This window comes from Ochotona curzoniae, unplaced genomic scaffold (genome assembly GCF_017591425.1).
Source record: "Ochotona curzoniae isolate NIBS_2020 unplaced genomic scaffold, NIBS_Ocur_1.0 contig_2210, whole genome shotgun sequence".
Taxonomy (NCBI): Eukaryota; Metazoa; Chordata; class Mammalia; order Lagomorpha; family Ochotonidae; genus Ochotona; species Ochotona curzoniae.
Genome location: NW_024465369.1, coordinates 32,227,417 through 32,248,390, shown reverse-complemented (window position 1 = coordinate 32,248,390; position 20,974 = coordinate 32,227,417). Strand labels below are relative to the sequence as shown.

Below are 20,974 nucleotides of genomic sequence, written 5' to 3'. Positions count from 1 at the left end.
ACCCTTCGTCATCCCAAATCCAGTGTCTGCAATTATCCGGGACCACAGCACGCTCTGAGGGCTACAGGGAAAAGCTGCTACGTTACATAACATGAAAACGGTTTTTAGTCACAGACACACCTGCCATTTTTCAGGTGACGCTGTCATTTGATGTCTCATGAAGATCGGACATCGGATGAAAACTATGGATTGGGAATATTAATTATCTGGAATGGGCAAACCTCATCAGTTCTTAGATTTATCTGTAACATGGCCTGTGATGGTATGGTTTTTAACTCATAGAAATTGCTTTCTTAGAACTTCCCTATTCCTTAAAAGAAGCTAACAACTTGTTGGCACTGAGGTAGCCTGCCACACCAGTCTGTGGTATTCTATGAATCTCTTAGGGGCGTGCGTTCCTCAGCCAGATAAGCGTCGCCAGTCTATATATCGTGGCTTCCCAGGTTGGGAAGGAACATTAAACCCACAGGAAAAGAGCACAGGTCATTCCTGAGGTCCACATTAGCCACACCTCTGATGCTCTCTGGTTACTGATGCACAAGGTCCTGATAATTTACTACCAACCAAAGCAGTGCGACTCGAGCACTGCACGCCCGTCTTCCTTTCGCTCAGCCTCCGTATGAACCTACGCAGCAGAATTGCTTTCTCTACATGCTAACAGGCCACTAAATGCCTAAACAATAAACTATGCTGGAAGCAGTCTAGAGATGCCAAGACATTGTGAAGGAAAATTCAAAATGCTTCCCCTCAGGTCCGATGGACAGATTCACAAATTACTTGGGAATATTTTCTCATTTTCTGTCTTAGTTACTTCACAGCCTAATTTGAAGGAGGTGAACATTTAAGGAAGACTGGTATGTAAGAAATACAAAATCTTACGTTTCATGAAAGAATACAAACATTTTCATTAACGTTCAGTTCACCATTCTCTTGGTGTATATTCAAATGTATACGTATACAGGATTACGCATATGGAGTTTATACTCTGCAGCAGATAAGAAAGAAAATGACAAATAACTAAATGAGCACTCCACATCCTGAGCTGTGCTATCAAGAACAGAAAACAAATGATCTAGAAGTACCTGAAAAACAGGGCAGGTGCTTGGCACAGCAGTTAAATGCCTGTTGGCCTGGCTTCAAGTCCCGGCCCTGTTTGAATTCTGGCATCTGGCTTGGGCCTGGCCCAACCATGGCTGTGGCGGGCATCTGAGGAGTGAGCCAGCAGATGACAGACCTCTGCCTTTCTTCAAATAAAAAGAAATAACCTTTCAAAGAAAAACATGCCTGAAGTAGTGATCCTTCGTGGGCAACTGAAAGCATTGATCCTGGGGCCATGCTATCCCTGTACACGTCTCGGTCCTCGGAGTCCCCGGGTGCATGGTGCCAGGAAGACGATTCACCATCTCCGTGCTCCCACCTTCTCACCTGCTGAATGGGAATAAATATTTACTTACCACACGGAGTCCCTGGCTTTAATCACGTGCCTCGAGCAGCTTGAGCAGCTCCTCACCCACAGTGCCTGCCATCGAGTGCCTTCAAATGAGAAAACAAGCGGCTTCCCCGAGTTCCCCACATCAACCCCGAGCCTAGACATTAGGAGGGACGACTACGATGGCGTCACAAGGAAGCACACAGAGGAAGACCGGACTAAAGGCAGCTGTGTATTTGCACGGCACGCCGTAGTAAGGAGCTGGGACTGTCACGGCGACTCCTGAGGCTCGTCTTCGCCAGAGCTCTCGCTGCTCCCGGCCTCACTGCTGTCCTCTTGGCTCTCCTCACTGCTGTCTTCTTCACTAACTTCCTCCTCCTCCAGATGCTGCGCTTTCTCTGCCACGGAGAGGAAGAGAGCGGCTTGAAATATTTCACGACATTTCTACACTCATCAAAACAGTCACAGCTTTCTCTACCTGGAAATGTGCCAAGCCTGGGTGTACGGTGACAGCCACCATATCACAAGGGAGGGATGTGTTCTCATGGGCATGAAGTTTCCAGGCCTAAAACTCATCTAAAACCTAGGTTTCTAACAACACTGCTCACCACTATCAGTTTTTTTTTAAATGGAGTAAGAGGCCATGAGATCTGGGGACTCTCCTTAATTGAGAGAGAACTTAAACATGGGGATGATGGGTGTGTTCCACCTGCCTGGGATCCGGAGAGCCTACTGTGTCTGGGCAGTGTCGCCCTGCCCAGAGACAAGTGGCTCTGCTGACTACCGACAGGGCACAAGCTGGTCTCCCCATTTGAGACAGCCCTTCACCTCTCGGCCACCTGCTGCAGGTGCCTTTCAACCATCACCCGGGGTGATGCATTTTGAAGAGTGACTACTCCTAGTTCCACAGCAAGGATGCAGTTTCCATGTTCCTACGTACCCTTCAGCAGCATCTCCTCGATCAGTGAGAGAAACTCCTTGGCCTCTGGATTTTCTGGCTCGTAGATGAGGACTAGAAAGGGACAACAGAATGCAGGGTGTTAATATGCAAGGCGTTTTGGCAAGCGGGGCCTTGGAATGAAACGGAGACTCTTGATCAGAGCGGGTGGAAATGCACAAAGCTTAGGGAGCGGTGACACCACGGGCATCTCTAACTGCAAACGGAGAAAGCGCCTTTCCTCACAGCCCCCGCCCCATATCCTAGTAGAGATGCAACCTCCGTCACCTCCACATGCCTTCCTAGGACTCAGGGACCAAAGTGAACATCAGCATTCCCAAAAGCAGGTACAGATCCGGCACAGTCTGGACATTCTGCTGGTGAGAAGATGGGGTGTCCCCGTGTCAGTTCCTCTACCCAATGCAGATTCTTTCCAAAAGAGAAAACAAGCATTACCGCTCCCTCCACCCGACAGCCTTTACCCTAGCCATGCTGTTCCACGCTGCATGACAGCAGGCTCCCCTCCCCACCAGCGCTGCTTCCAGCATTTCTCCGTTCTATGTGTCTTTTTTTAAAGATTTATTTATTTTTATTGGAAAGGTAGATACACAGAGAGGAGGATCATCCACCCGATGGTTCACTCCCCAAGTGGCCACAATGGCTGGAACTGAGCCAATCTGAAGCCAGGAGCTTCTTCCGGGTCTCCCACACACAGATGCAGGGTCCCAAGGCGTTGGGCCATCCTAAACCGCTTTCCCAGGCCACAGGCAAGGAGCTGGATGGGAAGTAGAGCGGCCGGGATTAGAACAGGTGCCCATATGGGATCCTGGTGCCCTCAAAGGGAGGACTTTAGCTGCTATGCTATGGCACTGGGCCCTGTTCTATGTGTCTTTTATGAGACTGCTATCTTTCTTTTTGAACACACCAATAGACCTGTTTTTTTTGTTTTTGTTTTTTTTTTTTTTTTTAGAAAGTCAGATATACAGAGAAGAGGAGGAGAGACAGAGAGGAAGATCTTCCGTCTGATGATTCATCCCCCAAGTGACTGTAATAGCCAGAGCTGCGCTTATCCGAAGCCAGCAGCCCCAGTGCCTCTTCCAGGTCTCTCATGGGGGTGCAGGGTCCCAAAACTTTGGGACGTCCTTGACTGCTTTCTCAGCCCACAAGCAGGGAGCTGGATGGGAAGCAGGGCCACCACAATTAGAACCAGTGCCCATATGGGATCCTGGCATGTGGAACAAGGCAAGGACTTGAGCCGCTAGGCTACCACGCTGGACCCATCAACAGTCTTTTCAAGGCTTGATGGTACATTACCAGAGTGCTAGAGGCCAGAAGATTTACACCTTTTTTTCCCCCCAGACATTACTCTACTGCTCTCCACTCTTTCCACACCTGCCTTGAGGAATATTCATAATTCTACATCATTCATTTAATGGTGTGGTTCTGCACAATATCTTTTTGGCCCCCAGGGGGCGCTGAAACATCAAGTGTGCCACTGTTCAGTGTGAGAAAGGATCCGGTCGGTTCAATAAGGGCCTATTGGCTCATAGGAATCTACCCACAGCTTTCATCCTGACAGGCCTAACCCTGTGACGTGACTTGACTTCTCAATCCACTAACAAGTTATCTGTCAGCGCGACTCTGCGCCTGTTCAGAAGCCATGTTTAATGATCCACGGGTATTTTATGTGTCACTACACACACATACAACCTTTCAAGCACTTTCTTGCACATTTCCTCTTATACTCAGATAATGCTTATTAGTAGTAGTTTAAATCTTTGAAGCTAAGCCTCTTTCTAGAACAAAGTTTCTCCAAGTTGCTCATTTAGACATTAAGATACTAGTTTCTTACTATGAGAGTAGTTTTAGAAGTTTGAGAAAATAGGAATTAAGATAATTATTAGGAGTCAAATACTGAAACATAGTTTTTTTTAATAATATGCATTTCCTGTGGACTTCTTAATTCAGAAAAATATATTCTTGGGCCTGGCAGCATGGCCTAGCAGCTAAAGTCCTTGCCTTGAATGTGCCGGAATCCCATATGGGCGCCGGTTCTAATCCCAGCAGCTCCACTTCCCATCCAGCTCCCTGCTTGTGGCCTGGGAAAGCAGTTGAGGACGGCCCAAAGCTTTGGGACCCTGCACCTGTGTGGGAGACCTGGAAGAAGTTCTTGGATCCTGGCTTCAGATCAACAAAGCATCGACCGTTGCGCTCACTTGGGGAGTGAATCATTGGACGGAAAATCTTCCTCTCTGTCTCTCCTCCTCTCTGTATATCTGATTTTCTAATAAATAAATAAATCTTATTTTTTTAAATTTATTTTTTTATTATTTTTTTATTGGAAAGGCGGATATACAGAGAGGAGAGACAGAGAGGAAGATCCTCCATCCGATGATTCACTCCCCAAGTGAGCGCAACGGGCCAAAAATAAATCTTAAAAAAAGAAAAATATATTCTTTATTTCAAAGGCAGGGAAAGAGAGGGGGAGGTGGAGAGAGAGAGAAGACAGATCTTTGATCCTCTTGTTCACTCTGCAAATGGTAACAACAGCAATGCCTGAGTCAGGCCAAGTCAGAAGGCAGGAACCAACCCAGATGTCTCATGTGGGGGCAGACACCGAACTACCTTAGCCAGCACCTGCTGTCTCCTAGGGTCATGATGGAAGGATGCTGGAATTAGGAACTCAAACCCAGGTACTCTGATAAGGGATGCGAAAATCCCAATTGCTGTCCTAACCTCCCTGCCACACATCCGACCCAGCCGTTACTCTTCAGCATTTGCAATGACAGTTATAATCAGTGACATTGGTCTTCCAGGGCTTTCTGTGTAGCATCTCAGGCTTCCTGTGATTAGGTCTGGCTCCCTGGGAAGACAACTAGAGGAGTCAACTGATAAGGTGACATGACCAAGAACTAAGATTGATAGAAAGATTCAGTCTTTCACTACATGGATGGTTAAAGTACTCTTGGTCCCATTGAGAAGCCATGTCTCCAGGCTGCCCATACTGCCTGGCAGGAAATGGCATGGAGCTGAGGCAGCAGTTCTGCATGAAACAATAAGAAAATGACTGAGAAAATACCAGGACCATGTAAGGACTGACAAATGCCAAGTCTTAGCTAACAGGTACAATGTCTGTCTGTCTGTTGTTTTTTTAAAGGCAGGCAAGAAAAAAGGACCCATGTGTATCTAGGTGCCAGGGAGGAGATTCTACAGCCAAGTGCAAATATCTCTAACATGATTGGACATCAAACAAATATCAGGAATTGGTGACTTCATTCAGGAAAATGAATGAACACATTTCTGAAGGGGCAACAACGTACTGTTTTCTATAACTGCTACAGGTACTAATAAGATACTTATCTTATATATTATAATGTATTACCTGACTACAGCAGATATTCCTGGCCTGACTGATCCACAAAAGTTTTTATTTTCCAAGTTTCTGTTTCCCTTATCAGAAAAACAAAAGTATTGACCAAATGAGGAAATAGAAGTATATTAAGGGTTTCCCAGGCTTTGGTTTTGAGTTAGACTTGGAGTGTAATCCTGCCTCTGCCCTTCTAACACTCGTGTGACTTGCTTAGCCTTAGTTTTCTGATCCTTGAAGTGGGATGAATGACAGCCGCCACACCCAAGTGTTTTAGGGATACGACAATGGAGGTGGGCATTTGGTGCAGTGATGAGAGGCTGCTTGGAATGCCCACAGCCGCCAGAGGGCCTGAGCTCAAGACTCAGCTCTGAATGCCAGCTGCCTGCTAAGTACACCTGCAGAGGCGTCGGCGAGGGCTCAAGGAGTTGCAGAAGCAGTACCCACATGGGAGGCCTAGACTGAGTTCTCAGAGCTTGGAGGTGACCTGGCACAGCCCTGGCTGTCATGGGCAGCTGGAGAGTGAAACATCAGCCGGAAGACCATGACTCTATGTTCCTGTGTATGTTTGCTGTGCAAATAAGTAAAACGAAATAAAAGCAAAACAAACTACACAATGCATTTAGTACTACTAGTAGTAAGAACTCAAGAGACAGATGTAGACAAACATGTAAACATGACAGTACCTTTAAAAGTTCATGGGAAATGGAGTTAAAAGATAATTTTTGGGATAAGCTTTTAGCTTAGGGGTTAAGATACCATTAGGATACCTGTAAGCCATGTTGGGATGCCTGCGTGCCATTCCTGGTTGGAATACTGATTCTAGCTTCTGCCAAGGCACATCCTGGGAGAGGGTAACAGCTCCAGCAGTGGGTCCCTTCACCCACGAGGGAGACCTGAACTGAGCTCCCAGCTCCTGGTTTGAGTCCAGCCCAATCACAGCCATTGTAAGCATTTATGGAATGCACCAGTCTGTCTGTCTGGTTTTATTTCTCTCAAAGAACAACAACAACAACAACTTAATTTTCGTACAAAATATTTAAAAGCCATGCAGTTTTTTTCACAATATGTGAAGGTCTTGCTGAAGACCTTCATACACATGATTTCAAAATGTTTCGCATCAAAATAATCTTACCTTTTGATCCTATTTCCCATACTTGTCAAAATATCCTTGTGTGTAATCTATATGTATAGCATGAAGTTGCACATTTACCAACAGAAAGGAAGAGCACCGAATGAAAGATGGAAAAAAAACAAAGGACTATTAGAATCAGCACCTACATATAAAACATCTGTGTCCGTGCTCCATGGGAATTCCTCTTCTCTGGTGCTCTATGTGGCAAGAGGGCTTCAGGGTAGCTCTCAACCAAATGTTCTTATCAGCCTTAAGAAGTTCCTTCTCTAACACGCTACCCTTCCCTGACCGGGCTTGGCAATGCCAATCCTGGGCCTCCCTAACCTCACCTCCCGGCCAGGGACCCTTATCATGGCAACACAGTCAATCTTATCTTGCCCGAGCACTGTGAGCCCTTCCTCAGCCTCCTGGCCCACACTTCCACTCAGCTCGTTGAGAGCCACATTCTTTCAAGACTGACTCTTCGCATCATGCCACCTATCTGGGGGCCCCCTTAGCTCCTTTTACTGTCGTCTGATCCTTGGCTGTGGAGGCATCACTATTTGCACACTGATGAAAAAGAGGGAACGGTGTGGGCCAGTACCATGGCTTATAAAGTTAAGCCTCTACCTGTGGCGCTGACATATGGGCATCGGTTTGTGTCCCATTTGTTCCACTTCTGGTCCAGCTTCCTGCTTATGGATTGGGAAAGCAGTGGAGGATGGTCCAGTTCCTTGGGCCCCTGTACCCATATGGGAGACCTGGAAGAAGCTGCTGACTCTGGCTACGGATCAGCTCAGCTCTGGCTGTTGTGGCCATCTGGGACTGAATAAATGGATGCACAATCTCTCTCTCTCTCTCTCTCTCTCTGTCCTTCTCTCTCTAACTCTGCATTTCAAATAAGAATAAACCTTCCTTCCTTCCTTCTTTTTTCTCTCTCACTCTTTTAAAGAGGCAACTATGTTAATGGGTAAGCCAGAAGAAATGAAAAATAAGCTGTTGAATGTCCACTGCAAGAAGGCTTCTGGCACACATGCTGTGATTTCCGCTCTCTCCTTGGCTCCCATCATCATGCCTGGAATGCAGTTGGTGCTCAGTGTGCAGCAGCTGAAGAGAGACCAGGAGGAAGACGCTCCACAGGGGTGGGGAACATACACCTGCCAGACCTGAGAAATCTTTTGGTCTGGCCCTGACAAGGCAACTGCTAGAGGGAATTAAAATTCAATAGATCAATAACAGGCTAATTTTTAAGTTGATAGCTTTAAATGGCCTGCATGTGATGTTATAAATATTTAAATGGTCCTTGGCAGAATAAAGGCTCCCTACCCTTGTAGGGATGTAACTGATCAAGACAGATTTGTTTGAATCTTTTCCTCTCCATGGACTTGGTTGCTTAATGTATGTCCACTAGTTCTAGTCCAGGTAAACAGGCATTTTGTTGAGCACCTGCTTTCTATGCAATATACTAAAGGGTTAACAGTCAAAACTGACACATGTGGTGACGTCACTGCATACATTTTGTAAGCTGCATCCAGAAGCTTTCTAAAAACGATTGACAGATATGGAAATAAAACATCTTCAAATAAATTAAAAGAATTTGGAGCTAACACTACAGAACGATGCACTTTTTTAAAATCAGCAGTTAGAAATAGAAGATGGGAAATCTATTTCTCCCTTTCCCTGTAACTCTGCCTTTAAACAAACAAATACATAAATCTTTTTTAAAAGGCATCTTCTAAAAAAAGAGGACTAGATATGATTCTTAGTGGTTGGAAACTTTATTTTGTGGGTCACCAAAGATAGGTTTAAGATTTTTATTTGATGGCTCTGAAGGTTCAATGTGGTTGAAAAGATTGAACAGGCTCAATTGTAACATTTGCATTTGCATGCACTTCAAAGATGAGCCAGTGACTTAGGCAATACTTTGCCACAACTGAGACCCTGTGAGGGAAGAGAGGGGAGACCCTCACAATCTTTGGGCTACATTTCCCTTGCAGCTACTTTGCCATAAGACTAATTTAAATTCAACACCAGGTACTATTTTGAGTCATATTATAGAGAAGGCTTAGTTGTGTAAGGTAGTCATTTTCTCCTTAAAAAAAAAAAAAACTATGACTAAGATGTTTGAGGAAATGATGGGCAAACTAGTTGAAGAGATGGTGGATTTCAACTGGGATATTTCCATATCAGTAAGTGGGCTTTCTAGAATTGGAACATTTAGCCTCTGAAATTAAGAATGCACTAAACAGTTTTAACAGCAGATTAGACAGGAAACAGGATAAATAAACTAAAAGCATGTCAGTAAAAAGTAGCTAAACTGATGCAATAAAAGAAAGAAATGGACAAAGAAAAACAAAAACCCAGAAGTGCAATGTAAGATACAGCTAGTGCATCATGGAGAAAAGTCTAATTTATGTGTAATTAGAGACACAGGAATAGAAGCCAACAAGGAGGGGCAAAGCAGCATTTAACAATGTAATGGCCAAGAAGCTGTCAGTTGATAAAAACATCAGCCTACAGATTTAAGAAATTTTACACTCCCCCACCCCACCAACCAGGAAAGAAACCCTGGACCATCTTGAACATCAAGTCAGATCACTAAAATCCAAAGATAGAAAAATAAGGCAGTTCACACCTTTCCTCTATTCAAAAGCCTCCAGGGGCTTCTCCTCTCACTCAAGGAAAACACCAATGTTCTTACATCCAGAAAAGAGCCTCTGCTCTCTGCACACCCCTTGTCCACATGCTGTGGGCCTCACTTCCAGCGCACATCCCCACTCGGCTCGGGCGACCTGCCTTACATCGCACACTCTCCCTCCTGATGCCCCTGTGGCCTGTTCCCACGGGTCCTTCTAGTCTCCCCCCAGCCCGTCAGTGGGGCTACCCCACTTCCTCCCAGTACTGTCTAGGTATCCCTCCCTACACGTTCCCCATATCGCCCTTGCTCATGACACAGTGTTGTCATGAGCAATGAACACATGACACAATGAACACATGTACTATCATCTGTCTAACACAAGCCATAGAAACCTGTCTTGTTGGCTATGTAGTTCCGTTGCCTGGCATGAGCAGGCAATCAGATATTTGTGAAATAAATGTTTGTTAGGTAACATTTGACTGTTGTGCTACCTGACACTTCTTTGGAAGTAAAGACATAAAGTTACTAATGCATTAACACATGGATAAGGATTCTGACTTATTTTCCAGTTGTGGTAAACTAGTCTATGTTAGACTATATTAATTTATTTCACTGAAAGGTATTCTGGAAATCCCAATTAGGCCTTATACTAATAAACCAAAACCAAACCTATCATCAAGAAATCACTAAGACACAATCATGGAATTCACTGGACTTATAAAAATCAAACTATTCCATATTATGGGATTTATTTTTAGCAAAAAGAAAAGATCAAAAATGTGGAAGGATTTTATACTTACTCATCTGACATAACTTTTTCGCCAGATGGTAGTCTCGGCTCATTTCTGCTCTCAGGAACTGGAAAACATTAAATTCTTCAGATAAGTGGCTTCACAGAGAATTTAAGTGTCAGCTCTAAAACGCCCCAGGAAACATTCCAATAATGATTAGTTGCTTTACTTTTAATAGCTACATACATTTTTGTTCCAGGAGTGACTCTATAATCAAGCAATGGATCATGGATATTTATGAACTTCTGGTGACAACACACCATGGCACAGTGCACATGTGTTTCCCACAGTCGTGCTGTGCGTGTACTGTGCAACAATCGGAGAGCAGCAGCACCGAGTTAACTGGCACAAATAAAGCACACATCAGGCACTTTATTTTCCACAGGGTTCACGAGGAAACTTAGACCATCGCCCCAGGACAGTGCTTTCTGGAAATATCTGTAGACTCACAATGACATGCGTTCAATATTTTTCTGACATTTCTCTCAAACATCCAGCTCTGTTCTCCCTATTTTGATTGTATTTTTGTCACTAAGTAATACATACAGATTTTGGAAAAATTAAAGCTAAATAAGCAATTCTGTCTGTAACTAAAAAGAATCCTTAATTTTCTACCTAAAGATTGTTACCATATATCTTTTTTCCAACAAATGAACACATGTACTTGCAAAAAAAAAACTAGGATTACTCAGTAACTTCCTAAAAATAAGCCATATATCCTGACCATTTTCTTTCCATGGCATTAAATATTTGTGTATTTTTCTTTAACTGGGGTACAATTTACTAAGCTGGCATTCGATTATCAGACTCATTCCATTAAAAAAAAAACTCCATACTTTAATTTTTTGCAGGTATGCAAGTTTTACTCTGCAAGAGTTAGAATAATAATGAATAATGTCACACATTTCCAGGTATTTGCCTAATATCTAGGCACATTTTAAAAAAAAATTCTCAAAAAAAAAAGAAAAATTCTCTGCTAGTTTTCCCATGAGTTTTAAAAAGTTCATTTCCTAAGATAAACAAAATTCAACAGATTTTTCTACAAATAATTTATTTCACTAAAATTCTCATTCATTACATTTTAATACATGCTATGTTCAAGTTGTACAACGGAATTCTTATATTTTCCAAACCTATTCTTATCTACGTTTAGGACAGTTTCGTTCCTGTTTGTGTTTTTCTTTCTTTGTAATTACATTCAGTGGCTTAGTTATGTCATTCCTTTTAAAAACATTCAGCTTTACACATGTTAATTTGGGTTTAACTTTGAAGTATTCATTTGTTCTACACATTCTGCCCTTGTTTTCCTTTTTGCCTATTTTCATATTTTTCTAATTTCTAGTTTTGATATTTAATTAATTTACTGCCATTATACCTTGAATTCATTGTCATAGAAGGGCCTAAAACTTTAAGCTCCCTTTGGATTTTTAAAGAATCGTTAAATCAAGATTTTAAAAGAATTGTTAAATTAAATCAATCTAGCTTCATTTTATTTGAAAGGCAGAGAGACACAGACAGACACTGAGAGGTCTTCCATCTGCAGGCTCTCTCCCCAAGTACCTGTGGCAGCCAGGGGTGGGTCAGGGCACAGCCAGCAGCTGGGAATTCAATCCAAGTATCCTATGTGGATGGTGCTCAAACCATCACCTGTCACCTGCCAGGATTTGCAAGTAGCATGAAGCTGCAGGCATGGACAGAAAGCAGCAGAGGCGGGACTTGAGTCAGACACTCCACTATGGGAAACAAGTGACCCAGGCAGGGACTTAACTACTGCTCCAAATGCTTGACCCCCCAAACCAAATGCTTGCTGTTATGGTTATCACTCTATTCCTAAAAGCCTGTTAAGCTTAGCTGATTTTTGACTCAAGTGTCATTTGGAAGAATGTTTTTGTTTTGAAGTAGTTTTTAATTCATTCATGTTATCATCACAAGAGAATCTGACTAGTATAACATGGAGTTACTGTTTATATTTTAAACATCTCTTTATTACCAAAATTTAGTAGAAGTAGAGAGAACAATAAAAGAAAGCCATGTGCACAGTTCTGAACTTCAAAATTAACATTTTACCAATCTGATTTTATCAATGTGGTCATACACTCTCAACTCTGGGTTCAAATTTAAAGCAGTTCACAAACGTCATCTCTTTTTCACTCATAAAAAACTCAATCACAATATCACTATCACACCTACGAATAAGCTAGGAATTACTTATTCTCATCTACTATCTAGCCTATTTAATGAAGCATCATTATTATCCTCTGACAAAGGAGTACAGAGTCAGTGTCAATGGCTCCTTTGTACTGACCTATTTGTTGTTGCTAACATAAAATATACTTCTCCTTTACACAATTTGAAAGGCAGTGAAATTGTGAAATTCTTGCAATGAATGCTTGGTACTTTTTGAGAATTCCACAACTTCCTGAAATGCCTGAGGCAGCCATGGCTGGGCTGGGCTGAAGCCAGAAGCCCTGAGCTCCTTCTGGATCTCCCATAAGGGTGGCAGGGACCTAGATTCCTGAGCCATCACCTGCACCCTCCAGGATTCCATGTGCAGGATGATGGAGGAGGAGGAGTTAGGCTTACACCAGGCACTCCAATATAAGGTGCAGGCATCTTAAGCAGAAAATTCAGCTGCTGTACCAAATGCCTATCCCTGAAGATAGGTTTTCAAAAACTGGTGTATGTGGGACCAACACCATGGAACTGCAACTTAACCTACCAGTTGTGATGTCAGCATCCCACAGGGGAGCCAGTGTGAGCCCTGTTTGTTCTGCGTTTAGTTAAGCTCCCTGCTTTTGAAAACATGCTTAACAACTAAACACAAAGCATGAACACTGATGAAATTTGACCAGGAAAAAAATCCAGCTATAAAACCATTGTAAAGATAAATTGAGGGACCAACACTGTGGTGTAACAGTTAAAGCCACCGCCTGCAATGCTGGCATCCCTTATGGGTACCTGTTGGAGTCCCAGAAGTTTTACCTCCAATCCAGCTCCCCCTAGTACGCCTGGGAAAGGAGTGAAGAGTGGCTCAAGCACTAGGGACCCTGCACCTATGTGGCAGAACTGGGGAAAACTCCAGACTCCTGGTTTCAGTAGCTGCAGTCATTTGGAGAGTGAACTAGCAGATGGAGTCAACCAATCTCTCTCTTTTTCTGTATCTCTGCCTTTCAAATAAATAAATCTTAAAAAAAAAAAAAGATGAGTTGAGAAATCTGAGTCTGGGTGACCATGATACGATATTATAGACTGTTATTGTTCTTAGACATAATACGGGAACAGCATTACACTAAAGAAGCAGCTTAGTCCTACATAACTCATTGCTTCAGGGTTCAAGAAAAAAGCTTTGATATTTGAAATTTACTTTAAAGTGTTTCAGCCACAAATAGGCTATATATGTCTCATCTATCAAGTATCAGAGAGAGAGAAGAGAATGGAGCACAATGTTAATAAGGAGTGTTATCGAGGTGAAAACCAAATAGATTTTTGTTGTTTTAATATTTTAAATCTATCAGTTTGAAAAACTTTACAACGATAAGCTGGGAGAATTTAAAGGAATATATATATATATTTTAAAAAGATTTATTTGGGGGGGCATTTTGGGAGGGAAGGGGGGAATCCCAGTGCCTATAAAACTGTGTCACATAATGCAATGTAATCAATAAAAAAAAAAATCAACATCAGGAAGAAAAAAGAAATTAGCAACATACTCCAGATTCTAAAAGAAAAAAAAAATTGTCAGCCTAGAATAAGATATCCAGCAAAGCTTTCTTTTGTCTTTGAAAATGAAATAAAATTCTTCCATAGTAAAGAAAAAAAATTATTTATTTTTATTGGAAAGGTAGATATACAGAGAGGAGGAGAGATAGAGAGGAAGATCTTCTGTCTGATGGTTCACTCCCCAAGCAGCCACAATGGCCAGAGCTGCGCCAATCAAAAGCCAGGAGCCCTTCCAGGTATCCCACACGGGTGCAGGGTACCAAGGCTTTGGGCCGTCCTCGACTGCTTTCCCAGGCCACAAGCAGGGAGCTGAATGGGAAGTGGGGCCGCTGGGATTAGAACCAGCGCCCATATGGGATCCTGGCACGTGCAAGTTGAGGACTTTAACCACTATGCTATCGCGCCGGGCCCAAGAAATGTATTTTGAATAAAAAAAGATTTTATGCTTTGACATAACACAAGGTATATGAAAAGAAGTAATCTCATACCATTTGGATTTTACACAAAAATGAATTAATAGATCACTGTTGTAACTGAATATTTAAAAGGAAGAAGAAAATAAAAGCAAATCAACAACTTGAGATAAATGCTTCCTGGTAGAGGTAGTCTTGGAATGTCGTGCAGCTCACGAACGATTCAGATCTGGCCAAGAGCAGGACAAGTGACATCTAGCACTCGGTGCCACTGTGTGTTCTTACTTCTCAGAACCACCTTACAAATTATGGAAGGTTCAAGGTTTCCTGTGCGTGCCTTATTCCAGGAGGAATATTCAGTATCTGATGCATTTCCTTTTATGATTTCAGGGTCAGCATTTCAGATGAATGGATTCTTTGTGCTAAAATCTAGTTGAGGTATCTAAAAATGAGGTAACAGGGACCAGGTTTGCTCTCCTCCCCTAAGCAACCACAAAACTGAACAAAAATCTATGAAGCAACAGCTTTCAGGAACCTTGACAACAAATTTCATAGGACAGTGCTGTGTCTGAAAGAAGAGAAACCAAGGAGATCCTCCAGTTGCTCTAGCTTACTCAGGAAAGCTGTTTCCAAGCACCAGCATGAGAAAAGGGAACCCAGAGATGGGTGATCAGAGTCCAAATAACAGGGTCTGGACCTCACAGGAGCCGGAGAGATTATAATTTTCAAGGAAAGAGGGGGCTTCCCAGACACCGAGCTCTGACCATCTGCACAGGCAGTTCTCCGGGCCTGGGCTGGTACCAATCCGCAGGCGAGTGTGGAGAAATTCTCAGAGAATGGGAAAGGAATCACCATCGTGAGTAGGTAGCTCTGAAAACGAGTTCATGTTCTTACCAGCCAGAGTGGAGGACTGAAATACACAGAGAACTGGCAAGATGCTAAGGACACGGTCACGTCCCTGCTCTACAAAGGCTGTCCCAACAGTCAAAAAGAAAGGACCACAAAGAAAAACCTGCACCCGACTAACAGCTACATCTCAAAACAAAGTCCAACATCATAACAGGAGGATTGGCAAAAAAGTTTGTGTGCTCAGAACGCAAAATGTACAGTACCTGGGATTAAGTTTAAAAAAAAGTTACTAGCAAGCACAGAAGCAGGAAAATAAGATTAATAAGCAGCTTTATTAAACAGAAACTAACCTAGAACTGCCAGTCAAGTGTGTTCAAACAGCCACTACAAAAATTCATCTCATGATCAAAACCAGAGGTAAATATGAACATAATAATGAATGAAAAGAACCAGAACTTGTGGAGATGCCAACCTGGAATAACACACAATGCAGAATGAGACTGACAGCAACTCACCCTGCAAAGGTCATGTGCTGGAAGACAAAGCAACAGCAACGATCTAAAATGAAATATACAGAGACTGCTAATTTAAAAAATGGCACCTTTGTGATCTTTGGGGCATTACTGGATAGTCTAGCACATATACAATTACAGCTCAGATGAAGGGAAGGAGAGAAATCAGGAAAAGTCTTGGATTGAACATGTTTTCCAAACCTGCTAGAGTCTAAATGTCTACAGGTCCAAGAATCTCAATGAATAAAAGAAATCCTTTTAACTTACCAAGACATATGCTGTTTCTGGTGTTTTCATCACTTTTTGTACATTCAAATTTCTACCTGTCATTTTCTTTTTACTGATAAAAAGATTTTCTAAGAGATTAAAAATCTCTTGAATAGATATTTGACCCTCTAAAATGAGAATAATGCACTGCACAATGGGTCTTACAGCATAAAGTAGCAATGAAATGAATGACAACAAAACAAGGTGTGAGGAGAAATGAGAAGTGGTTTTGAAGTTCTTATGATGTACTTGAAGTTGTGTAAGACTTTAAAGGTAGACTGTGACATAATAAGTGATGCAAAATTGTTTTGTTCTCCATAGACACATCAGTAGATGTCGACAATTTCCCAGTGTGAGATTCCAAGCATCAGTGGATTTATGCATGCTGTCTCCTATCCCAGGAAAGCCTTCTCTTGTTAACTAGAATTCCTAACCTCCTGTCTTCCTGCAAGTTCCTAAGACTCCACATGCATCTCTCCCTCTACAAGTCCTTCCCCTAGGTCTCTGTGTTCCCACATCACTTAATGCTTTCACTAGCACGCACTGCAACTTGTTGCTGATCCATTTTCCTGCTCTGAAAGGCAAGGACCTGCCTTTCTCATTTCTACCTCCAGCAACCAGCATGTTGCCACATATGTGAGAACCATTTCTTGACGCAGTCTTTGGTCAGCTGTATACCCAAACATCTCTTCATATTGCCTCTCCCCTCACAGAAAGCTTGTCACATCAGAATCTTCTTGAACCTCCAACCTGCTCAAAGTAGTAGGAGAGATTAGCATCCGGGTAAGCATCTGTAATCGGGCAAAGATCTCACTAATATGTTAGTTACTTGAATTAAGTTTCTTATATTACAAGAAAAACTTACTTCTGCCATTAACTCTAACGGGGCGCGGATATTCCTTTTAGGGTTACTGCCGTCATCATTGCCATCTTCACTATCATCATCTGTTGATTCTGACAGCTTGTCATCAGCATCCTGCAGGTAGAATTCACCATTTTTCTCCTGCTTTGCAACGACTGAATCTTTGCCCCCTTCACCTAAAACAGAACATGCATAACTTAGTCAATGTATATTGAAAAGCTGAAAAATCAGATTTTGTTTAACCCCGTTATATTATAGTCTACAAGTGATAAATTCTACATAACAAAGTTATGTCATCATCCTTCCGTTAAATGTGTTAGCTCACTTCATTCTCTCTATATCCCACTAATGCATGCACTACTTCTATTCCCATTTACAGAAGAAGAAATGAAAGGACAGAAAAGTCAAATAATTTGCCCAACTTCACAAAGCTGGTGAATCACAAAGTACTAGATCTGGGAATCAGTTTGAATCCAGAATATGTCTTTTTCATATTTATTTGAATGACCGAGCCATACACAGATAGAGATCTTCCATTCACTGGCTCACACCTCAACAACAGCTAACAACAGCTAAGGACAGGCAAAAGCCAGGAACCTGGAACTCAGTCTGCTTTCCCATGTACATGGTGGGGACTGAAGTACTTAAGACATAATCACCTGTTGCTTCGCAAGGTCTACACTACCAAGAAGCTAGAATCAGAAATGGAGCATGAACTGGAACACAGATACTCCAAAACAGGATGTAGGCATGTCAAAGGGTGTCTTAACTGCAGTGCCAGATGCCCATCCTATTACATTTTGTACTATTTTTCTAATATACTTGTAAATATATATAATAATATGTATATAGTTTATACATATAAACACACATTAAATATATAAACCATTAAATGTTTGAAAATTCCTAGTTCTAAAATCCTCTTTGGAAAACACTTTGAGTGAGCCTGTTAGCTCCTCTGGTCTCAGGAAAATCTTTCACAGTTTCGAACTGAACCAATTACACCTGCCACTTTCCTCTAACATTGTGAGTGCCCGAGGAGTCCTGAGAGATGACCTCCTTGGTGAGACGGTGGCCGTGAGCTCCTCTAAATAATGTACCCAGGCTTGTGCTGGAAAAAAGAGAACAAGGAAATCCAGGAGAGTTCCAGAGAAAACACAAACCGAGAGAGAGAAGACAAAGCTAAGAAAACAGGTCAAGTGAGGAAAGAGAGGAGAAACAGAAAGTGAAAATCATTGATTCTACTCAACATGCTATCCTGAAAAGGGATAGAACAAGTCCTCCCTAAGGAGTGATGGCTGGGGTATTCAGGCCATGCATCTACCTGCATCTATTTCATTTACCGTCTCCATGGCTCAGCCTAAACTTCCAGTCTGCACTCAGCCCCTGCACCGAATCACCACACTGATGTCACAAGAGGAAAGTCATAATAAAGAACCAAGGACATCCTGTGATGTCACTGGAACTCCCTCATTTCAATTTATAATGAATCACATGAGAAAAATGTCCTAAAGCCTAGATCTAAATAGCCCTCCCTAAAGGTGCTATTTATTTACCATTCACAGTCTGAACTTGATTTGCTTTTAATTTTTTTAGCTTGCTTTTAAATTTTTAAAATGCATTTGTTTGAAAGGCATAGAGGGAGGGAGAGAGAGACAGAGGTAAATTCTATTTGCTGGTTCATTTCTCAGATGATCACAACAGCCATGGATGGGTGAAGCCAAAGCAAGGGACCTGGAACTCAATCCAGGCCTCCCATGTGGGTGGCAGCAACTCAAGGACTGAGCCATTGCTTACTGCCTCTCACGCTGTGTGCATGATTGTAAGGAAACTATAGATGGGAAGCAGAGCCAGGACTCAAACCCAGGCACTCAGATATCGTTATGGGTATCCCAACTGACAACTCACCCACTGCACCAAACATCTGGCCCAGGTTTATTTCAAATAGTTGATTTCTTTTACTAGAATATGAATTTGTAGCAGCAGGCATTTTTAATTTGCTATTTCACTTATAGCTTCTACACCATCACCTGGCACCCTGGCTTTGGAATTGGTTAATGCTTTCATGAGTGTTTCAATTCATTCTAGGATTGAACACCCTGTCATTGCCATCTTATGGAATGATCCTGCACTCAACTGTGTATCAGAACCATCCAGGGTGTGATTTTAAAAATTACTGATTCCCTACTTGCTCCAGAGTTGGAGCTGACAGCTCCCAAAGGCTCCAGAGAAGGAGGCTGAACTAGAAGCCACAACCACTCAGGTCCCAAAACAAGTGTTATTACCTGTGCTGGTTTTTAAAAAGGAAGATGACCACAGGTCAGACCGAAGATTTGTTAAGACGTCTTTATTTTCATCACCCTTTGAAGTTCCTCTATTTCCAGTGTGCTTTAAGGAGACTTTATTACCAGTGTTCTTGGAAGAAACTTCTTTCCTAAGAATGAGTATAGTATAATAAAAAAAATATTTCCTTAAGATTCTTTCCAATGGTTTCTGTAGGTTCATAAACATACATGCTACTTTTCATATAAATACACAATTGAATACCTCAACATTAGAAAGAGCTTGTGATTAAGATTCTATTTCTACTTGATATTTGTTGTACATCACTCTTAAAGTCTTTCCAGTTCTTTAATATGCAGCATTTAAGCAATCAGTTATATAAATGCCCTTAGCACATCACTCTGATATGATGGAAAAACTAAGGAAATTAGTAGAGCTTTTTTTAAAGTCTGAGTGGATTGATGCCATTGCTCCAACACTAATATTAACCGTTAGACATAATTTAAAATAGCCTTTTTAAAGAAAATGTACTTTTTTGTTTGTTTGAAAGGTAGAGTTACAGAGAGAAGGAAAGAGAGAAATGTCTTCTATCTGCTGGTTCACTCAAACAGCGGCAATGGCTGGAGCTGAGCTGATCCAAAGCCAGGAGCCTGGAGCTTCCACGTGGGTGCAGGGGCCCAAGGACTTGAGCCATCTTCTGCTGCTTTCCTAGGCCATTAGCCGGGAGCTGGATGGGAAGTGGAGCAGCTGGGACATGAACCAGCCCCATAAGGGATGCCAGCACCATAACTGGCAATTTAGCTTGCTTTGCCATGGCACCTGTCCCAGCCTTTCAACTATTTTTTTAAAAGGTAGAGTGACAGAAAGGGATACACACACACACACACACACACACACACACACACACACACACTCACTCTCTCTCCCTCTCTTCCATCTGCTAGTTTACTCCTCAATCGGCTGCAACCGTGCCAGATAGAAACGGAGCCGAGAATTCCATGTATACCTCCCATATGGGTGACACAGGCCTAGGCACTTGGCTCATCCTCTGCTATTTTCCCAGGCACATTAGCAGGGAGCAGGATTGGAAGTGGAAATGCTGGGACTATAACAAGCGCTCCCGATACAGATGCTGACACACTGTTACACACTAGCTCCTAGAACAGCCACCTGCCTTAAGGAGCTAAACTTCAACGGGGTTGACTTTCTCTTTTAGTTTTCAGCCTATGTCAATACACAATTCACTGAGACACGGACTTCCTGTGTGGTACACTGCGTTCCCAAAGACAGGGACCCATGCTTGTGCCAAAAACAGGGCCACACCTCCTCTTTGGAAGACTTGATGCTCTTCCAGGATGCTTCCTTTGGAATTTTTTTAGTTCAGTCTCGAGTTTGCAGAGAAAACATGTAACAAGGTATAAAGTACTGGATTTCCCCTCCCCACACCCCGGAAGTTACAGTGGTTCTACAGTGGCTCTTCCTCTCCCCCCACAGGATTATGAATCGGAATATTAGAAGTAAAGCTAGCGGTATTCTCCCAACTTAGCACATAGGTGGTTAGCTTACTCAATTCTTGACATGACAGGAGGAAATGGAACCAACTAAAGCAAAACTCTGGAAATACAAAATACAAAATGCACCAGAGGCCTTTGTGCCTCTGCTTTGCCAGCTCTGAAGGAACACATCTAAGAAGCAAGATGAGCGACTGAGAAATCTCCCAAGCACTGAATTTCCTGCAGGGCCAGATTCCTGTTATGCAGAAGGTCATCACACAAGTGAGGAGTAGAAGGTA

General features: G+C 42.5%; 1 protein-coding gene across 1 annotated transcript; it reads right to left on the bottom strand.

The window, feature by feature from the left end:
- Positions 1-1,646: 1,646 nt before the first annotated feature.
- ERICH2 (glutamate rich 2) lies at positions 1,647-18,310 on the bottom strand. Its single transcript, XM_040972090.1, has 5 exons — positions 18,224-18,310; positions 16,903-17,075; positions 10,286-10,343; positions 2,370-2,441; positions 1,647-1,827 (listed from the first exon to the last, which is right to left on the bottom strand). Exons 1-5 carry the CDS (start codon positions 18,249-18,251, stop codon positions 1,700-1,702), a joined length of 459 nt encoding a protein of 152 aa, XP_040828024.1. The 5' UTR covers positions 18,252-18,310; the 3' UTR covers positions 1,647-1,699.
- Positions 18,311-20,974: the final 2,664 nt, after the last annotated feature.